The sequence below is a fragment of the Pan paniscus genome, chromosome 1, assembly GCF_029289425.2.
Source record: "Pan paniscus chromosome 1, NHGRI_mPanPan1-v2.0_pri, whole genome shotgun sequence".
In the NCBI taxonomy this organism is placed as follows: Eukaryota; Metazoa; Chordata; class Mammalia; order Primates; family Hominidae; genus Pan; species Pan paniscus.
The window spans coordinates 92,078,315-92,099,268 of NC_073249.2; the positions used below are offsets into that span (position 1 = coordinate 92,078,315).

The 20,954-nt window shown below is 39.3% G+C and overlaps 1 protein-coding gene across 2 annotated transcripts in view; it reads left to right on the forward strand.

Moving 5' to 3' along the window:
- Positions 1-20,954, forward strand: part of LOC100992095 (Fc receptor-like protein 2) — a 31,457-nt gene extending 10,503 nt beyond the window's left edge. The window contains exons 8-12 of one of the 2 annotated variants that reach the window (XM_003821020.6): positions 16,991-17,018; positions 17,728-17,813; positions 18,070-18,135; positions 19,788-19,816; positions 19,913-20,954. In XM_003821020.6, coding sequence (XP_003821068.4) covers positions 16,991-17,018; positions 17,728-17,813; positions 18,070-18,135; positions 19,788-19,816; positions 19,913-19,951 — 248 coding nt within the window. In that variant the 3' untranslated portion in view covers positions 19,952-20,954. The remainder of the gene's footprint in view (positions 1-16,990; positions 17,019-17,727; positions 17,814-18,069; positions 18,136-19,787; positions 19,817-19,912) is intronic. The other variant, XM_057302386.2, reaches the window with a different exon arrangement.

The window sequence follows — 20,954 nt, forward strand, 5'->3', positions numbered from 1 at the left end:
ATTAGATTATTTACACATTCTTTCCATGCTTGACTTTTAAAATGAAAAGTCTAATTCTTAATTGCCATTTAGTAATTTTCAATAGATATAATTAGCTTATGTACAACGGAGCAAAATGTAGTAAGGAGCTAGATTTAAAGGAACACAAAAAATTTTTTTTTTTTTGAGACACAGTCTCACCTGTTGCCCAGGCTGGAGTGCAGTGGCACGATCTCGGCTCACTGCAAGCTCCGCCTCCTGGGTTCACACCATTCTCCTGCCTCAACCTCCGGAGTAGCTGGGACTACAGGCGCCCGCCACCACGCCCGGCTAATTTTTTGTATTTTTAGTAGAGACAGGGTTTCACCGTGTTAGCCAGGATGGTCTCAATCTCCTGACCTCTTGATCCGCCCGTCTTGGCCTCCCAAAGTGCTGGGATTACAGGCGTGAGCCACAGCGCCTGGCCAGGAACACAAACAATTTAATGTACTCTTTTTTCTTTTTATTTATCCATTTCTTTTTAGCCACCTTTTTTATAAAAAGAGTGATGACTCCTTGAATTCTTGGATCCATGATATAGGCCATAAGAAGCCATCTTTGCGCACATGTCTGGCCGTTGATGCTGGCCATAGTTTGCAGTTTCAGCTGAGAGTCAACTAGAGCACATATACGCAGCCTCTCAACATGGCCTGGATTTCCTCACAGCATGATGACCTTAAAGTAGTCAGACTTTTAACACGTTGATTCAGGCTCCAAAAAGCAAGTGTGATAATGAAGCTGCAATACATTTAATCAATGAATTTCAAAAAGTATGATGTTGTGTCACTTCTACGACAATTTTATTATGTCCTGGTGCTTCAAACTTGCCTAGGTATCAGTGAAGAGGGCACAGACTTCACCTCTAAATGGGAGAACTGTCAAAGAATTTTAAGCCATATTTTTTAAATTTCTACATATAACACCATGAGTTTGAATCTGCTATGTCTCCAAACCCCACAACACTGTCAAAAGCACAAGCTTCTTGGCTGTCCTCTCCGGAATCAGCAAATGCTCCATGGAACAAGTGATTTCAGAAGTTAGGTTTTTCTCCCTGAGCCCCTTCTCATCTTTTGTTGAAGATTTTTGTGTCTGTGTTCATCAGGGATATTGGCCAGTAGTTTTCTTTTTTGGTTGTATTCATGTCTGATTTTGGTATCAGGGTAATTCTATCCTTGTAGAATGGGTTAGAGAGAATTGCCTTCTCTTCAATTTTTTTGGAATGGTTTGAGGAGGATTGGTATTAATTCTTTATACATTTGGTAGAATTTGACAGTAAATCCATCCAGTCCTCGGCTTTTCTTTGTTAGAAAGCTGATTATTAATGGTTCAATCTTGCCACTCATTATTGGTTTATTTGGGTTTTCTATTTCTGCCTGATTCAATCTCGGTAAATTGTATGTTTCCAGGAATTTATCCATCTCCTGTAGATTTTCCTGTTCATTTGTAATAATCTCTGATGATCTTTTTTATTTGATATCGGTTGTAATGTCTGCTTTTTCATTTCTGATTATGTTTATTTGGGTCTTCTTTTCTTGGTTAGTCTAGCTAGCAGTTTATCAATTTTGTTGATCTTTTCAAAGGACCAGCTTTTGTTTTATTGTTCCTTTGTATTTTTTTTAGTCTCTATTTAATTTAGTTGTGCTCTGACTGTTATCATTTCTTTCCTTTTGCTAATTTTTAATTTAGTTTGTTCTTGGTTTTCTAGTTCCTTTAGGTGCTTCATTAGATTGCTAATTTGAATTCTTTCTATGTTTTTGTTGTAGGTGTTTATTGCTATAAACTTTCCTCTTAGCACTACTTTGCTGTATCCCACAGGTTTTAGTACATTACGTTTCAATTTTCATTTGTTTCAAATATGTTTGATTTCCATCTTAATTTCTTCATTGACCCAATGGTTGTTTAGCAGCATGTTGTTTAATTTCCACTTATTTGTACAGTTTTCAAAATTTATCTTGGTATTGATTTCTAGCTTCATTTCCTTGTGGTCTGAGAAGATACTTAATATGATTTTGATTTTAATAATTTGTTGAGACTTGTTTTGTGGCCTAACATGTGGTCTATTCTGGAGAATGTTCCATGTACAAGTGAGAAAAATGTGTATTCTGTAGTTGTTGAACAAAATGTTCTGTAAATGCCTGTTAAGGCTATTTGGTTTAAAGTACAGTTTAATTTCAATGTTTCTTTGTTGATTTACTATTCAGATGATCTGTCTAATGCTAAGAGTGAAGTGTTGAATTACCCCACTATTATTGTATCAAAGTCTATCTCTATTTTTTCTTTAAGCAATATTTACTTTATGATTTTGGGTGCTCAAGTGTTGAGTACATATATATCCTCTATATTCTCTTGCTGGATTGATCCCTTTATTTTTGTGTGTTTTTTTTCACCGTTATTTATTTATTTATTTATTATTTTGAGGTGGAGTCTTGCTCTGTCGCCAGGCTGGAGTGCGGTGGCACAATCTCTGCTCACTGCAACCTCCGCCTCCTGGGTTCGAGTGATTCTCCTGCCTCAGCCTCCCAAGTAGCTGGGACTACAGGCGCGTGCCACCACGCCCAGCTATTTTGTGCTTTTTTTTTTTTTTTTTTTTTTTGAGACGAAGTCTCGCACTATCACCCAGGCTGGAGTGCAGTGGCACGATATCGGCTCACTGCGAGTTCAGCCTTCCGAGTTCACTCCATTCTCCTGCCTCAGCCTCCCGAGTAGCTGGGATTATAGGTGCCTGCTACCCTGCCCGGCTAATTTTTTGTATTTTCAGTAGAGACGGGGTTTCACCATGTTGGCCAGGATGTTCTCGGTCTCTTGACTTCCTGATCTGCCCGCCTTGGCCTCCCAAAGTGCTGGGATTACAGGCATGAGCCACCGTGCCCAGCCTACTGTTTTATCTGATATGAGTATAGCTACTGGTCATTTTTGGTTTCTGTTTGTGTGAACTATTTTTTTCCATCCTTTTACTTTCAGTCTATATATGTCTTTACAGGTAAAGTACGTTTCTTACAGGTAACACAGAGTTGGGTCACATTTTTAATATCCATTCAGTGAGTCTATAAATATATCTTTTCTTTGTTTGTTTGTTTTTTGAGACGGAGTTTTCACTCTTGTCACCCAGGCTGGAGCACAATGGTATGTTCTTGGCTCCCTGCAAATTCCACCTCTCGGGTTCAAGAGATTCTCTTGCCTCAGCCTCCTGAGTAGCTGGGATTACAGGCACCCGCCACCATGCCTGGCTAATTTATTTGTATTTTTAGTAGAGATGGGGTTTCACCATGTTGGCCAGGCTAGTCTCAAACTCGTGACCTCAAATGACCCTCCTGCCCCGGTCTCCCAAAGTCCTGGGATTACAGGCATGAGCCACGGCACCCCATCTATATATTTTAAGTAAAGAATTTAATCAATTTACATTCAAGGTTATTATTGATATGTGAAGTTTTCTTCCTGTCATATTGTTAATTGTTGTCTAGTTGTTTTGTGTATTCCTTGTTGTTTTTTCTCTTAGTGTGTATTTTCTACGTCTAACAATCTTGGGGAATTTAAGTGGTTTGCAATGCTTACTCGGCCAGTACCTGACGACCAAGCCTCAAACCTAACTTTATTGCACCTCCTGGCTTTACCTATGCATTTTCATGATGGTAAGTATTGTCCTTTCGCTTTCAGGTTTAGGACTCCCTTGAGCATTTCTTACAGGGCTGGGCTAGTGGTGATGAACTTTATCAGCTTTTGCTTATCTGGGAAAGATTTTATTTCTCCTTATTTATGAAGGATATTTTGCTGGATTTAGTTTCCTTCACTGGCACTTTATTATTTTAGCACTTTGAATATTTCATATCATTCTCTCTTGGCCTGGAAGGTTGGAGTGTATTTTTTGTTTTGTTTTGTTTTGTTTTTCTTTATAGGTGACTAGAGGCTTTTCCCTTGCCATTTAAAAAATTCTGTCTTTGTATTTGACTTTAGACTGCTTTATTATAATGTGCCATGGAAAAGACTTTTTTGCATTGTATGTGCTTGGGGATCTCAGAGGTTTTGTATCTGGATGTCCAAATCTCTTGCTAGACTTTGGAAGTTTTCATCTATTATTTTATTAAATAGGTTTTCTAACCTTTTCATTCTGTCTTTGCCATCTGGGACCCCAATAATTTGAATACTTTTCCAAAAGTATTCAAAAATGTGCCAATTCTTGGTCCTCCAAGTGACTTAATCACATACCTGAAGCGGCTATGCTGGGCCAGGCAGGTGAAAGGATTCTCAGGCCCCTGGGCAGCCAGCATGGTTTGGGCAATGGCAGTGGCAGTGGCAGGTCCACCCTCTGAGTCCCAAACAATGGATACTGGTGTTGGTAGTGGCTGTGATAGGCTGGGCATGTCAGACTCCAGACCTGCAGATGGTGCATGCAGGTAGGTATCAGTTGTGGTGATAGTGGCAGAATTGGTAAGCCCAACCTCAGGTCCCCTGGAGGAGTGTTAGGTGCCATCATGGTGGACTGGGCTGGGCAATTCCCTGGCCCCCAGGCTGTGCGCTCTGGCATGGTCAGGGGAAGGGCAAAACCATGCTGGGTGGGCTTATCCTCATGCTCCCTGATCCTCTCTGCTCTCTTTTCTCAGCAATTCTTCACTATCTTATTACCACTTCAATGTTTATAAACAGACTTTAAAACTCTTTTTCCCAGCCTTTCCAGTTGTCCTTAGTAGAAGATTGGTTCAAATGCATTCATTAACCATTACCGGAAGTTTGAAGGCATCTACCTTTTACAACCAACATATTCCTTAAGCTGCCGTGTCTTTTGGCATTTTCAGCATGACTATATGTTTTTGTAACATATTATTTCTAATTTGTCAAGAATTTAGACAAATCAGAGTGATTTGTCATACTGAGCCCTATTAATATTTCACAAGTCAAAAAAAATTACCGGTGACCCAATTATTGTGTCAACCACATATGGCAGGTTTACATATATTACCTGTAATTATCAAAAGTTATTTTTAAGTGTGCCTTTTTGGGGAGACAAGGTCTTGCTCTGTTGCCGAGGCTGGAGTGCAGTGACACGATCTTGGCTCACTGCAGTCTTGATCTGCCAGGCTCAAACCACCCTCCCACCTCAGTCTCCTGAGTCGCTGAAACTACAGGCCCATGTCAGCATACCCAGCTAATTTTTTTGCAAAGATGGGGTTTTACAATGTTACCCAGGCTGGTCTCGAACTCCTGAGCTCAAGCGATCTGCCTGACTCAGCCTCCCAAAGTGATGAGATTACAGGCGTGAGCCACCACTCCCAGCCTAAGTGTCTGTTTTCTATGTCTAACAACCTTGGGGAATTTAAGTGGGTTTTTTTGTGCTCACTCAGCCAGTAAAGGGCAGACCAGAACCTGTATCTGCCTGACTACTATGCCTCAAACCTAACTTTGTTGCACCGCCTGGCTTTACCTATTCTCCTCCCATAAGTTTCACCTATGTCAGTAAGGTGTTATTTATTTTAACCTATCAGATACAAGACAAACATGGGGCACATCAGAATCTCAATGATAGCTTTGAAGCTTTTGTAAAACGCTTTCTTACGCTTATCTACTACAACAGGTGAAATAAATTTTGGAACTCATTAATTTTCTTCCACATAGTAAACATTTAAGCTAGTATTTTATTTTAGTTTTTACTTCCAACGCTTATTTTAGGTTCAAGAGGTACATGTGCAGGTTTGTTACATAGGTAAATTGGTTGTCTTGCAGGTTTGGTGTACAGATAATTTTGTCACCCAGGTAATCAGCATGATACCAAATAGGCAGCCCTTCCTTCCTTCCTTCCCTCCTTCCTTCCTTCCTTCCCTCCTCTTCCTTCCTTCCTTTCTTTTTTTCTTTCTTTCTTTCTTTCTTTCTTTCTTTCTTTCTTTCTTTCTTTCTTTCTTTCTTTCTTTCCTTCCTTCCTTCCTTCCTTCCTTCTTTCTTTCTTTCTTTCTTTTCTTTCTTTCTTTTTGACAAAGTCTCACTCTGTCTCCCAGGTTGGAGTGCAGTGAACAATCTTGGCTCACTGCAACTTCCACCTCCCGGGTTCAAGCGATTTTCTCGCCTCAGCCTCCTGGGTAGCTGAGATTACAGGCGCCTGCCATGACGCCCAGCTAATTTTTGTATTTTTTTTTTTTAGAAGAGATAGCATTTCACCATGTTGACCAGGCTAGTCTTGAACTCCTAGCCTCAAGTAATCCACCCGCCTCGGCCTCGCAAAGTGCTGGCATTACAGGAGTGAGTGAGCCACCACGCCTGGCCCCAATAGGTAGCTTTTCAATCCTCACTCTCTTCCCTCCCTCCACCCTCAAATAGGTCCCAGCATCTGTTGTACTCTTCTTTGTGTTCATATGCACTCAACGTTTAGCTCTCACATATCAGTGAGAACATGTGATATTTGGTTTTCTGTTCCTGTGTTAATTCACTTAGGATAATGGTCTCCAGCTCCATCCATGTTGCTGCAAAGGACATAATCTCATTTTTTTTATAGCTGCATAGTATTCCATAGTGTATATGTAACACATTTTCTTTATCTGGTATACTGTTGATGGGCATCTAGGTTGATTCCATGTCTTTGCTATTGTGAATAGTGCTACAATGAACATATACATGCATGTGTCTTTACAGTAGAACGATTTATATTCCTTTGGGAATATACCCAGTAATGGAATTGCTTGGCCAAATGGTAGTTCTATTTTAAGTTCTTTGAGAAATCTCCAGACTGTTTTTCACAGTGGCTGAACTAATTTACATTGCCACCAACAATGTGCTAATTGTTCCCTTTTCTCTGCAACCTCACCAGCATCTCATTTTTTGACTTTTTAATAGCCATTCGGACTGGTGTGAGATGGTATCTCATTGGGGTTTTGATTTACATTTCCCTAATGATTAGTGATATTGAACACTTTTTCATATGAATTTTGGCTGCATATATGTCTTTTTTGGAGAAGTGTCTGTTCATGTCCTTTGCCCATTTTTAAATAGGGTTGTTTGGTTTTCACTTATTGATTTGCTTGAGTTCCTAGTAGATTCTAGGTATTAAAGCTTTTTTGGAGGCTCAGTTTGCAAATATCTTCTTCCATTCTATAGATTGTTTATTTACTTTGTTAGTTTCTTTTGTTGTGAAGAAGCTCTTTAGTTTAATTAGGTCCCATTTGTCAATTTTTTGTTTTTATTGCAATTGTTTTTGGAGTCTTCATCATGAAGGCTTTTCTTGGCCAATGTCCAGAATGGTATTTCCTAGGTTTTCTTCTAGAGTTTTGTATTAGTCTGTTCTCACAATGCTGTAAAGAAATACCCAAGACTGGGTAATTTACAAAGGAAAGAGGTTTAATCGACTCACAGTTCCACATGACTGAGAAGGCCTCAGGAAACTTACAATCATGACAGAAGAGGAAGCAAACATGTCCTTCTTCACAGGGTAGCAGGAGAAAGAAGTGCCAAGCAAAGTGGGAAAAAAACCATCTGATCTTATGAGAACTAACTCACTATCACGAGAACAGCATGGGGGTAACCAGCCCCATGATTCAATTACCTCCCACTGGGTCCCTCCCACAACACATTGAGATTATGGGAACTACAATTCAAGATGAGATTTGGGTGGGGACACAGCCCAACCATATCAAATCTTTATAGTTTTAGGTTTTACATTTAAGAATTTGATCCATCTTGAGTTGATTTTTGTATATGGTGAAAGGTAGTTGTCCAGTTTCAATATTCTGCATATGGTTAGCCAGTTATCCCATCAGCATTTATTAGAGAGTCCTTTCCCCATTGCTTGTGTTTATCAGCTTTGTAGAAGATCAGATGGTTGTAGATGTATGGCTTTATTTCTGTGTTCTCTAATCCGTTCCATTGGTCTGTGTGTCCGTTTTTGTAGCAGTACCATGCTGTTTTGGTTATTGTAGCCTTGTCATATAGTTTGAAGTTGTATGGTGTTATCCCTCCAGCTTTGTTTTTTGTGTTTTTTTTTTGTTTTGTTTTGTTTTGCTTGGGACTGCTTTGGCTATTTGGGCTCTTTTTTGGTTCCAAATGAATTTTAGATTTTTTTTTTCTAATTTTGTAAACAATGTCATTGGTAGTTTGCTAGGAATAGCCTTGAATCTGTAAATAGCTTTGAAGAGTGTGGCCATTTTAACAACCCTGATTCTTCCTATCCATGAGCATGGAATATTTTTTCATTTGTTTGTGTCATCTCTGATTTCTTTCAGCAGTGTTTTGTAATTCTTGCTGTGGAGTTCTTTCACCTTGTTGGTTAGTTGTATTCCTAGGTATTTTTTCCCTTTTGTGCAAGCCAGTATTCTCAAGTTCAATGGAAGTTTTATTTTTTAAACAGATGATCTAAGTAAGTCTGATATTACGCTTCTTTACCCCTCTCTGCTACTTTATTCCCAAAATATCTTTCCCAGTTCCTCATTCTTTTACAGAGCCTCCTGCTTCATCACTGCTCTTTCAAGGGTGAAATGGCCACCCTCTATTTGGGTAACCGACTCTGTTCTGTTTCCTCACCTACAAAACGAGAAAGTTACCTCAGATGTACGCCATGATACACCAAGCCCATCTTCAACTCTTTTATACTTACAAAAGACAATAGTTGTTCTTTCCCATGAAGACAGTGTAGGGTGTCTGTGTTGGTCTTCTTGGGATAGCACAACAAAATGCCACAGATTGGGTGGCTTAAAGAACAAAAACTAATTTTCTTTTTTTTCGAGACGCAGTCTCACTCTGTCACCCAGGCTAGAGCACAATGGCACCATCTAGGCTCACTGCAAGCTCCGCCTCCTGGGTTCACGCCATTCTCCTGCCTCATCCTCCCCAGTAGCTGGGACTGCAGGTGTCCGCCACCACGCCTGGCTAATTTTTTGTATTTTTAGTAGAGACGGGTTTCACTGTGTTAGCCAGGATGGTCTCGATCTCCTGACCTCGTGATTCCCCTGCCTCGGCCTCCCGAAGTGCTGGGATTACAGGTGTAAGCCTCCGTGCCCGGCCCCCAAAATTAATTTTCTTACAATTCTAAAGGCTGGGAAGTTTAAGGTTAAGATGCCAGCAAGATAAATTTCATTCTGAGGCCTCTTCTCTTAGCTTGCAGGCAGCTACCATCTTGCTATGTGCTCACACGAATTCTTCTTGTGTACATGCAGAGAGAAAGAGCAAATTCTCTGTTGATCTTTCTTTTTTTTTTAATTATACTTTAAGTTCTGGGGTATATGTGCAGAACGTGCAGGTTTGTTACATACCTATACACGTGCCATGGTTGTTTGCTGTACCCTTCAACCCGTCCCTTCTTATTAGAACACTAATCCTATTGTATCAGGGCTCCACCCTTATGATCTCACTTAAAATTAATTACTTCTGTAAAGGTTCCATTTCCAACTGTAATCACATTTGGCATTAGTACTTCAATATATGGAGTTTGGGCAGGACACAAACATTCAGCTTATAAATGTGCCCAAGCAAGGACAAGTGCTAATATAAGCCTCCTAATCTGTCACTTTTGTTATTGATCAAAAAGTCCCATTGATCAAAAAGTAAGTCATATGGTCATAACCAAATGCAAGTGGTAGAGAAATAGTGTCTACCTCTTTGCTGACAAATGACAGAGTCACATTGCAAAACAATGCATACAAGAAGATAGGAACAAATTGGGAACCTTTACTGCATGGATGTACCACATGGTTTTTGACCTGCACTTCCACTCTTGTAACTTTAAAAAAATTTAATTGATTTTTAATTGACAGATAAAAATTGCATGTATTTATGTACAGCATGATGTTTTCAAATAAGTATACGTTGTGGAATTGCTAGATTGAACTAATTAATATATGTATTGCCTCACATACTATCTTCCTATTACTTTTTAGTTTACAAGCATACAACCACACAAAATTATTTTTTACTAAATTTGCTTCCAAAATTAGGCTGCTTCAGAAGTTTTCAATCTCAGGTCATGGCTTTGACCTTCAGATATCCAACCTTTTTTTTTTTTTTTTTCCCAGACAAAGTGTCACTCTGCTACGCAGGCCAGAGTGCAGTGGTATGATCATGGCTCACTGCGGGCTTGATGTCCCAAGTTCAGGTGATCCTCTTGCCTCAATTTCCCAAGTAGATGGGACCACAGGCGTGCTCGCCATGCCTTGCTAATTTTTTAATTACTTCTGGAGATGACTCTATATGTTGCCAAGGCTAGTCTTGAACTCCTGGGCTCAAGCGATCTTCTTGCCTTGGCCTCCCAAAGCACTGGGATTACAGGCATGAGTCACCATGCCTGGCCAGATATCCCAAACTGGCAATTTATTTCATGGTGAGTTTCACTTAAGACAATTCTTTCTTTCAAGTAGATGACTTAATTGGGACCACCTCAATTTATCAAAAGATGATCTAATAACTAAAGAAAGTCAGCATCTTGATCCCTTTCCTTCCATGAAGGTCCTCGGACCCCTACATAAATTAGCCATACCCTAAATCATTAACTTTTGTGCTTTGCACAGCATAGAAATATAAGGACAAGGCAGTGGTTGTTGCCTAATGAAAGCAATGCTTTCTTTCATTGGCTAATCTCTTATCATGAGGACCATGATACCTCTATGTGAACCTAAAATAAACTAAAATAAACTATTAACATAGTCCCTTTCAGAGTGACCCAATACCTTTTATTTTTTCTTTAAAATAAATAACTGAATAAATATGTTACAAATGCATCTGGTAAAACATTCATACAATATCAAAGAATATGACAGTAAAAAGTAATCCTTTCTCTCACAACTGTTCCTGGACCTCTTGGTTCCCTTCCTCAGAGGCTCCCACTCTTAGCAATATCTCATTTATTTTTCCAGAGATATTTTAGACTTATGTGATGTCATTGTATACATACATGTTCTTTATTTTCACACAAATAATAACATACTATGTGCTACACTTCACTTTTCTATGAATATTATTTGAGAACTGTTTGATATAAATATGTATAGAACTGTAACATCTTTTTAATGGTTGCAAAGCATTCTATTCATGGATTTGCAATAGTTATCTTAATGTTAATGATTACCTATTGATGGAGATTTAGATGATCTCAAGTTGTTTTCCATGACACACAATGCTACGATAATTTTTCTTTTAGATGTCATTTCTTACATGTACAGTATGCCTGTGGAATTAATTCTTATAAATAAAATTTCTATATTCAAATTAGATACCTTTCTAATTTGATAGATATTGTCAAGGGTTACTCATAGTTGTACAAAATTATACTCCCGTAAGGACATGTCATAAACATGCTTGTTTATAACACACCAGCCACACAAAGTATTGTAAGTTTTGATTTTTTTGCCTGTTTCTCAATTGAGAAATATTACTGCCCTGTAGTTTTGATTTATGTTTCTGTTTATGGTGAGCTCTTTGTTCACATAGTTTCATCGTTTTACGTTGGGTTTTTTATCTCATTCTTAGTGATTTGTAGATGATCTGTTTATACTAAATATATTAGCTCTTTGTCTGAGGTATGAATAGTGAAAAGGGTCCCCAGTCTGCAGTTTGCATTGCCTTTCATATTGAAATTCTTACTATAAAAATAATTATTTTTATGTGGTCTAACTTATCAGTATCTTCTTTTATGGGTTCTAGGTTTGGTAATGTATTTTGGAAGGTCTTCCCCATTCTTAGATGATAGAAAAAGTTCTCCTTTTTTTCTTTTCTTTTCTTTTTTTTTTTTTGAGACGGAGTCTCTCTCTGTCACCTAGGCTGGAGTGCAGTGGTGCAATCTCGGATCACTGCAACCTTAACCTGCTGGACTCAAGTGATACTCCTGAGTAGCTAGGACCACAGGCATGCACCACCGTGACTGGCTAATTTTTGTATTTTTTTATAGAGATAGGATTTCTCCATGTTGCCCAGGCTGGTCTCGAACTCTTGAGCTCAAGTGATCTACCAGTCTTGGCCTCTCTAAGTACTGGGATTACAGGTGTGAGCTACTGTGCCGGGCCCATATTTTCTTCTAGAATTGTATCACTTTATATTTATGCTTAAATTTTTGATCCATCTGTTACTGGAAAGGGGTCTGGATCCAGACCCCAAGAGAGGGTTCTTGAATCTCAAGTAAGAAGGAATTCAGGACGAGTCCATACCGTACAGTGAAAGCAAGTTTATTAAGAAAGTAAAGGAATAAAAGAATGGCTATTCCATAGGCAGAGTAGCCCCAAGGGTTCCTTGTTGCCCATTTTTATGGTTATTTCTTGATGATATGCTAAACAAGGGGTGGATTATTCATGCCTCCCCTTTTTAGACCATATTGGATAACTTCCTGATATTGCCTTGGCATTTGTAAACCATCATGCCACTGGTGGGAGTGTAGCAGTGAGGGCCACTAGAGGTCATTCTTGTTTCTATCTTGGTTTTGGTGGGTTTCTGCTGGCTTCTTTACTGCAACCAATTTGATCATCAAGGTCTTTATGACCTGTATCTTGTGCCGACCTCCTATTTCATCCTGTGACTTAGAATGCCTAACTGTCTGGGAATGGGGCCCAGTAGGTTTCAGCCTCATTTTACCCAACTCCTGTTCAAGATGGAGTTGCTCTGGTTCAAATACCTGTGACACATCCAGAAATATTCTTCAATAGGTACTGAACTAGAATCTAATCTTTTTTTTCAGATAGCTATTTCATTATTTCTATGTGATTTATTTAATTATCTTTTTTTAAGTAAAGTGATGCCTTTATAATACCCTATGGTATTGTGATATAAGAAGAAATTATTTAATATATTTGGTCTTTGTCCCTAGTTCCTGACCCCTGAGCTCCTAAAACTCTGAGAATTCCTTGAGTGTTGAGTGTCTTTGGTATGCTAATGAATGACTCTCAACAGAGGGGCTCCTGGATAGCTTCAATATGAGAGCTGGTTTTCAGAAACACCAACCTTGTGATTAGAGGGTTGGAACTTTAAGCCCCACCCCTGGACCTCTGAGGACAGGAGAGGGACTGAAGATTCATCTAACCACCAATTGCCAATGATTTAATCAATCATACCTATGTAATGGGACCGCTATAAAAATCCTAAACAATGGGATTTGGCGAGCTTGCCAGTTGGTGAATACATCAATGTACTGGGAGGGTACAGCACCCCATTCCCTTGGGAACAGAAACTCCAGTGTTCAGTACACTTCCAGACATTGTCTTACCTAAACTTTTTCATTTGGTTGTATATTTGTATCTTTTATAACATCCTTTGTAATAAACCAGTAAAAGTAACTGAAGTGTTTCTTCGAGTTCTATATAGCAAATTATTGAAACTGAGGAAAGAGTCCTGGGAATCCCCAGTTTATAGCCATTTGGTCAGAAAGATATGAGGCCCATGACATATTATTGGCATCTGGGGTTGGGGGCAGTTTTGTGGGACACACCCCTTTACCTATGGGGTCTGCACTAACTCTGAGTAGTATCAGGACTGAGTTTAATTGTAATTAGTGTCCTAAGAGTTGGAAAATTGACTGGTATGGGGAAGAAAAACCCCACACACACGGCAACAGAAGGGTCATGGATAAAAGCAGTTCAGCTATACTAAATATGTGATACTATTCAGATCTAACTTTGATGCCCTATTCTGTTTGTGTGTATGTCAGTGTGTGCATACGTGTGTTTGTGTGTGTGACTTGTATGCCTTCGCTTTATAACAATACATTTTTTATTCCATCAAGGTTGTTCCCATCATGACTATGCTATTCTTACAGAACTTTTCTGGATATTATTGCTTATTTATTTTCCCTACAAACAATATAATCAGTGTCTCTCAACAAAGTAGTTTTGTTAGGATTCTCTTAAATTCTGAGATTAATTAAGGAAGAATTGACAGCTTTATAATGAGAAATGTTTCTATCCAAGAGTGTGTCTACTTTTGGTAAATTTTGAGTCATAGTATTTTAGAGTTTTACTTATATAGGCTTTCACCATTTCTTGCTAAGTTTACTCCTGAGATATTGATTAATTTTTGCTATGATAACTGATTCATCTAACAAGGGTACTCTTAGAGTGCAACCATAAAATTTAATTTTTTATCTTCCTCTTCCTACTGCCCATTCACACTCAGTCTTAGAGGATTGTATTTTCCCTGACTCTGGTTGAAATCGCAGGCAGGCCCATAGTCTATCCACTTACTCCTTGTATTAGTCGGTTTTCATGCTGCTAATAAAGACATACCTGAGACAGGGCAATTTACAAACGAAAGAGGTTTAATTGGACTTATAGTTCCACATGGCTGGGGAAACCTCACAGTCATGGCAGAAAACCAGGAGGAGCAAGTCACATCTTATGTGGATGGCGGCAGGCAAAGAGATAAGCTTGTGCAGGGAAACTCCTCTTTTTAAAACCATCAGATCTTGTGAGTCTTATTCACTATCACGAGAACAGCGCGGGAAAGACTTGCTCCCATGATTCAGTTACCTCCCACTGGGTACCTCCCACAACATGTGGGAATTCCAGATGAGATTTGGGTGGGGACACAGCCACACCATATCACTCCTATATAATTTTAGGCAAACAACAACAAAAACATAGTTTCTCCAAAGAGCACTTGTTCATTAAGCAGCTTTCTGAATCTCAAAGTTAAAGCACTCACCTCCCACCCACTCAGCTCAGACCCTCTTCAGGCCAGCCTTCTGCAATATGGAAAGGGTTCTGGCCAGATGTTTCTCTCTTTCCTCAACTTGCTTCTGTTTTTGAAACCCCCATGGTTGGCATTGATTTCCTCTGGCTCCGAAAAAGCTGACTCTCCAGGTTTGCTCGGTTGAGAAAATCAGCTCCTATTTTGGGGGTGTGTTTCTGGATTCTCCAGAGCCCCCCAACTATTAACATTACCTACCTGCATCTTGTGATGCAGGTGATTCATTCTCCTCCAGCTGAGCACTTAACATCTCTCTTCAGTTTCCAAGAATCTAAAGTCTTCTTCCTCTTCCCCTCCACCCTTATTTTGGAACCCTATACCTCTTCAGGAAGTCCTCTTGGCCACATTTTGAAATGGCTTCAAGCTTTGCCTCTCTTCCACAGGGCTCAGATCCATCCACAAGAAACACTTGCACACCATTGCACCCACCTGTAAATATGCAGCTCCTGCCTCAGGCAGATGACCGTATCTCCCCTGAAATGAATGTTCCTTTATCTGCTTTTCAAGGCTCCTTAAGATTTTTCAGGCATGTGTCCACATGGGGCACTCCTCCCCACACCAAGCTGGCCTTAATATTGTCCTCCGATTGACTATAGGCTCCTCATCTCCCTTTTCTTAGAGCATTTACTTTAGAAAACTTGCAATTGTAAATTCTTTCTCTGCCTCTTTGAGACATAAATCTTCTCTTAGCCTCTTGCCAGTTTTACAACCCAGAAATGTCTATCTCTAAGACTTGGGAGCCAGCCCTTTGAAATGTAACCATCTAGAAAGATAGTGCCTCTATCTCCTGTATGGTAAAACTCTTAGAATTTATTATTTGATCTACCAATATTTCCTTCTAATTCTAGAATTCTGCTTTTATCTTTGTTAGTTATTGCCTTCTATTTTTGTTAGTTTGATTCTTTTGAACAAATTGGATATTGAGTCTTCCTTTTTTTCTTATATATTTGTATACGTATTCAGTTGCTTAAGACTTGCTTCCTTTAAATTGACAAATTATAGACATATGTCAATTTTTTCATAGTTTTGTTATGAATTACCAGTTCCATTATGATCAAGGAATATTATTTGTACCATGTCGATTTTTGGAATATTTTGGAGGTTTTCTTTGTGAACCAATGTATCATCAGATTTTGTTATTATTCAAAAGTGCTTAGATAGTAGAACTATTTTTGAAGTCCATTTTAAAATAATTTCTTCAAGAAGGAATTGCTGGAAACATATACACTAATTTAATACATGTTTGAATATGACTGACTGTCCCTTACTTATGCTTTAATGACAGTTTGGCTTGGTAGACAATTCTGAGGTCATTCCTTTCCATGAAGACTAAACAAGCTAATTATAAAGAAGTGTTACACTCTCCTTGGCAAACTAAATCAAAGTTAATTTTCTAGCACTGTTTTCTGTAAAGCCTAACAAAGTTGAAATATTGGCTGAGCTACTAGCAGTATTTTCCATGATAGGCAAACTGCCTCTACACTGGGAGGACTTTGACCACGATTATATAAGCCTGATGGGAAGCACAATTGGGGTATCCCCAAATGCAATGTAACTCTTGAAATTTAGCATGTCTCTTGTAGTGGTGACCTCTGGAAGCTACACGCATACACTCATGGGTGTTACAAGTGATACTGATTTCTACGAAGCATGAAGCTTTTGAGCTGGGGTGGCCTCTATATACATCTATGTGGCATTGTTTCCTGAGGTATTAATGGAGGACTAGAAAATATCTCCTGGATCGCTATGAGGATTCTCTTTAAAGACACAGCTGATACATCTGTGCTAATATACTGCGTTTCTTGTTTTACATCTCTCCACAAAGCAAAATGGTGCAAGAGATGGCCTAGTTTGCCTTACGAATGTCAATATCCAGCTTAGCCCCAAGATCACTCCTAAAGACTAAGTGTTGCAAATATCAAACATTTAAAAATTAAGAATGGCTGCATAAAATCTAATACAGAAGAGCAATAAAATAAAATTAGTCATCAATGGTTAAAATATGTTATACATTAGGATAGTTAAAACAACATTGTACAGGTACATGAATAGACAAAGAGACAATAGAACAGAGTAGAAAATCAAGAAACAGTTACCAGTGCATGAAGGGTTTGCCATTTGAAGTGGCATTTTAAATCAGTGGGAAAAAAAGAATGAAGTATTTTACTAACAACTAGTTGTGTTGGAATAAATAAGTAGCCATTTAGATGAAATACAATTGGATTACTCTTCTATATCTTATGTCTTACCAGCTGATTATACGTAGTTAAATCATGTCAAAATTTTAAGAGATAAAGCTTCCTTCTCTGAAATGAATTTTGTTTTATTTGCATTTCAGGAGAAAGTTCTGCCACTAATGAACCCAGGTGAGAACTCTTCCTAGTAAAAATTTTAATTCTAGAGGTCTCCTTCATTCAGTTTTAAATACCTACTGTACTCTGCTTGTACGTTGAGACTGAGGCTATGTAATTAACATGGTATCTTTCTATAATACTTACTCTTGTCTCTACTGCATTACATTTCTGCCACCAGGGCACTGTCTTAAGGTGGTCCACATGATCCTTGGTGTTATCTTGTATAGGATTACATACATTTAAATTAATATATAAATTCATATATTCAAGATTATTGAATACCTATAATGTATAAGTAAGTTTTTGTTAGATATTTAGAGGAATGAACATACACACAAAATGTGTATTTCCTCCAGGGACATACTGTGCTATAGGTATGTAGTATATGTCCAGAGTACAAGAAGGAGTGAGAGAGATAAAGTAATGAGAAAAAGGCAGGCAAAGTTTTATGACAGTTTATAAGAAAAAAAAAGATTCTGGAGCAATATCATTGTCTTATTTATAACTTTTGAAAAAGCCAAAGATAAGGAACAGAAGTTTTGGCCATATCAAAGTAGATAGTCTACACAAAGGGCCATAAAATCACCCAAGCAGAGAGCCATGGCTGCAGGGCTTCTACCTGCTCTCTCCTCAGCCAGTCTGCCCTCTGTTCTCACTCACTGCCCTGGGGACTATCATACAATTAATTCACTTTCTCACAGAGGGGCTTCCTTTCTCACAGAGGGGCTTCCAGGCCAAATCCTCAAGAGTTCACCTATTCAAGCCCAACTCCAGACATGGAGGAGCTGCAGCCAGTGTATGTCAATGGTGAGTGTCTCCACTGGGAGGGGCTCTGAGGCTGAGTCAGAAAAGAAAGAGGAGACAGGAGCGGAGACCATTAGGTGGGTGGTGTAGACACCCCAACACCCGAGGCCCAGCCATTCCCAATAAATAAATGACTTTCTCAGAATCATGTTGGGGTTGAGAGGAAGGATATAATCATTAAGCCAGGGCCTGGGAAGCTGTGTATGAAGTGTGAACCCTGGGCCACCAACATCTGTGAACTCTTGTCTTCTCCCTGCAGTGGGCTCTGTAGATGTGGATGTGGTTTATTCTCAGGTCTGGAGCATGCAGCAGCCAGAAGGCTCAGGTGAGAAACTGCAAAGTGGTTCTTGTCAGATGCATATTCACAGGAAAGTGATGCATTGTATGCAATAGGGGCTTTATTTATTTATTTATTTACTTATTTATTTATTTATTTGTCTATCTATCTATCTATTTTTGAGGAGCCTTGCTCTGTTGCCCAGGCTGGAGTGCAGTGGTGCAATGTCAGCTCACTGCAATCTCTGCCTGTGAGGTGATACAGGAAAATTGCTTGATTTTCCTCTCTCAGACTCCTGAGTAGCTGGGATGAGAGGCATGCGCCACCACGCCCAGCTAATTTTTGTATTTTTAGTAGAGACAGTGTTTCACCATGGCTGGATTCAAACTCTTGACCTCAAGTGATCCACCCGCCTCAGCCTCCCAAAGTGCTGGGATTACAGGTGTGAGCCACTGCACCCAGCCAGCAATAGAGGCTTTAATACATCACTTGCCCTTGATAGGAAATCTGTTGATCCAGGAGGGAGCAAGAGACACCTGGAGGTAGGCTCTTTTGAAGAAAGCAAACTTAAAAAAAAAATAGGGTGATGGTCTAATGAGTCTTCATTTGAATCGGATTAGATAGTCAGGGAGAATCTAAGATTCAAGGCAAAAGAAGGAAATTAGGCAAGAGTGAGCATGTCTAAAGTCCAAGAGGAATTCTCTCAGGTGAACATGGTCATTAAAGTGTCTCTTTTGAAGGATCTGTAGTCTTCATATGGGATGGGAGGAATAACTGAATAAATCAACATGACCTAGAGAATTTTCACTTTGACATGTAGCTTTGCAGGAACTGCTGAGTTCTGCAGCAGTGCAGAGGAGTGTCCTTTAAGCTTCTGCTCCAGTGCCCTTAAAACTACAACGCTTATATCAACAACCCTAAAAGCTGTCCTTTGTTCTGTACTCCTGGTTGCCTCTGATGGAGCCAGTGGCTGTTGACAGCTTGGCTGATTTCCTGGTCAGTGGTCATCTAGCTACTCTCCTCTGAGCCTCTGAAGGTGGGTCCTCTGTCTGCCTTGCTTAGATTTGCCACTTCAACTTCCTATAGGGAGTTGATTACCCTATCATTCTCTTTCTCTATCTGACCAGCCTAGCAGAATCAAAAAGTGCAGTCACTTTCCAAGCCCTCTAGCTGTAAATCTTCAAGGGAAGGAAAGGGATGTCATCCCACTATGCCTACCTGGAAAAAGAGGAAAAGAAGCAGACATCACTAAGCAGCTCCTGCAACCAGACTCAAAATACTATGTGATTCAGAGTCTGTCTTCTGTTATCTATGCTTCTATTCCAATTTCCTTCTATGTAGTGAGGTGAACCACACATGATTGGTTATCTCAGGAACATAGAGAAAGAACAGGAAACAGCCCTGACAGAATGCTGTAACAGAGAAGTCAAGAGGAAAAAATTATAAAGACAATGACCTATGGGAAGTTGCATTAGAGAAAGGAAGCGCTTTGTTAGCAAGTGCTGGTGGAGGGCTTGGAAGATGGATAGAGTCTTAGAAGGACTTCAGTATTAACAACTTTAAGAAAGGATTTTACAGAACAGGAGAAAATGGGATTCCACATACTAAGCATAGTAGTTCTATGCCCTGGGGCATAAAGTCTGGGAGTGAGACCTAATTAAGAATGCAAGAGCTCAGAACTATTACTTTTTCCTTAACAGCAAACATCAGGACACTTCTGGAGAACAAGGTGAGCTAGACACCTTGGAATTTCTTCATCTTTCCTTCCTCCCCCCTATTTATTTTCTTGATCACCTCGGTCTTTATTCCTGTGTGTCTCTCCCAGGACTCCCAAGTCATCTACTCTTCTGTGAAGAAATCATAACACTTGGAGGAATCAGAAGGGAAGATCAACAGCAAGGATGGGGCATCATTAAGACTTGCTATAAAACCTTATGAAAATGCTTGAGGCTTATCACCTGCCACAGCCAGAACGTGCCTCAGGAGTCACCTCCTGTCATTTTTGTCCTGATGATGTTTCTTCTCCAATATCTTCTTTTACCTATCAATATTCATTGAACTGCTGCTACATCCAGACACTGTGCAAATAAATTATTTCTGCTACCTTCTCTTAAGCAATCAGTGTGTAAAGATTTGAGGGAAGAATGAATAAGAGATACAAGGTCTCACCTTCATCTACTGTGAGGTGATGAGAACAGGACTTGATAGTGGTGTATTAACTTATTTATGTGCTGCTGGATACAGTTTGCTAATATTTTGTTGAGAATTTTTGCAAATATGTTCATTGGGAATATTGGCCTGAAATTTTCTTTTCCACTGTGTCTCTGCCAGAATGTTTGTATCAGGCTGATGCTGGCTTCATAGAATGAGTTAGGCAGGAGCCCTTCCTCCTTGATTTTTTGGCATAGTTTCAGCAGGATTGGTACCAGTTATTCTTTCTGCATCTTGTAGAATTCAGCTATGAATCCATCTGGTCTAGGGCTTTTGTGTTGGTGGGTAAGTTTTTTATTACTAATTCAACTTCAGCGCTTGATATTGGTCTAGGAAGGGTTTCTGTCTCTTCCTGGTTCAATCTTGGGAGATTGTGTGTTTCCAGGAATTTAGCCGTTTCCTCCAGATTTTCTTCTTTATGTGCATCGACTTGAGTGTAAACATAACTTATATGCACTGGGAAACCAAAAAATCTGTGTGACTTGCTTTATTGCAGCATTTGTTTTATTTTGGTAGTCTGGAACTGAACCTGCAATATCACCAAAGTATGCATATAGTTGCAAAAATGTGATTTTTGACATAGTAAATATGAGTATTTGCAATAAACTATGATATTACTTTTGTAAGTATATAGAATAAAATGTAAATAATCTATA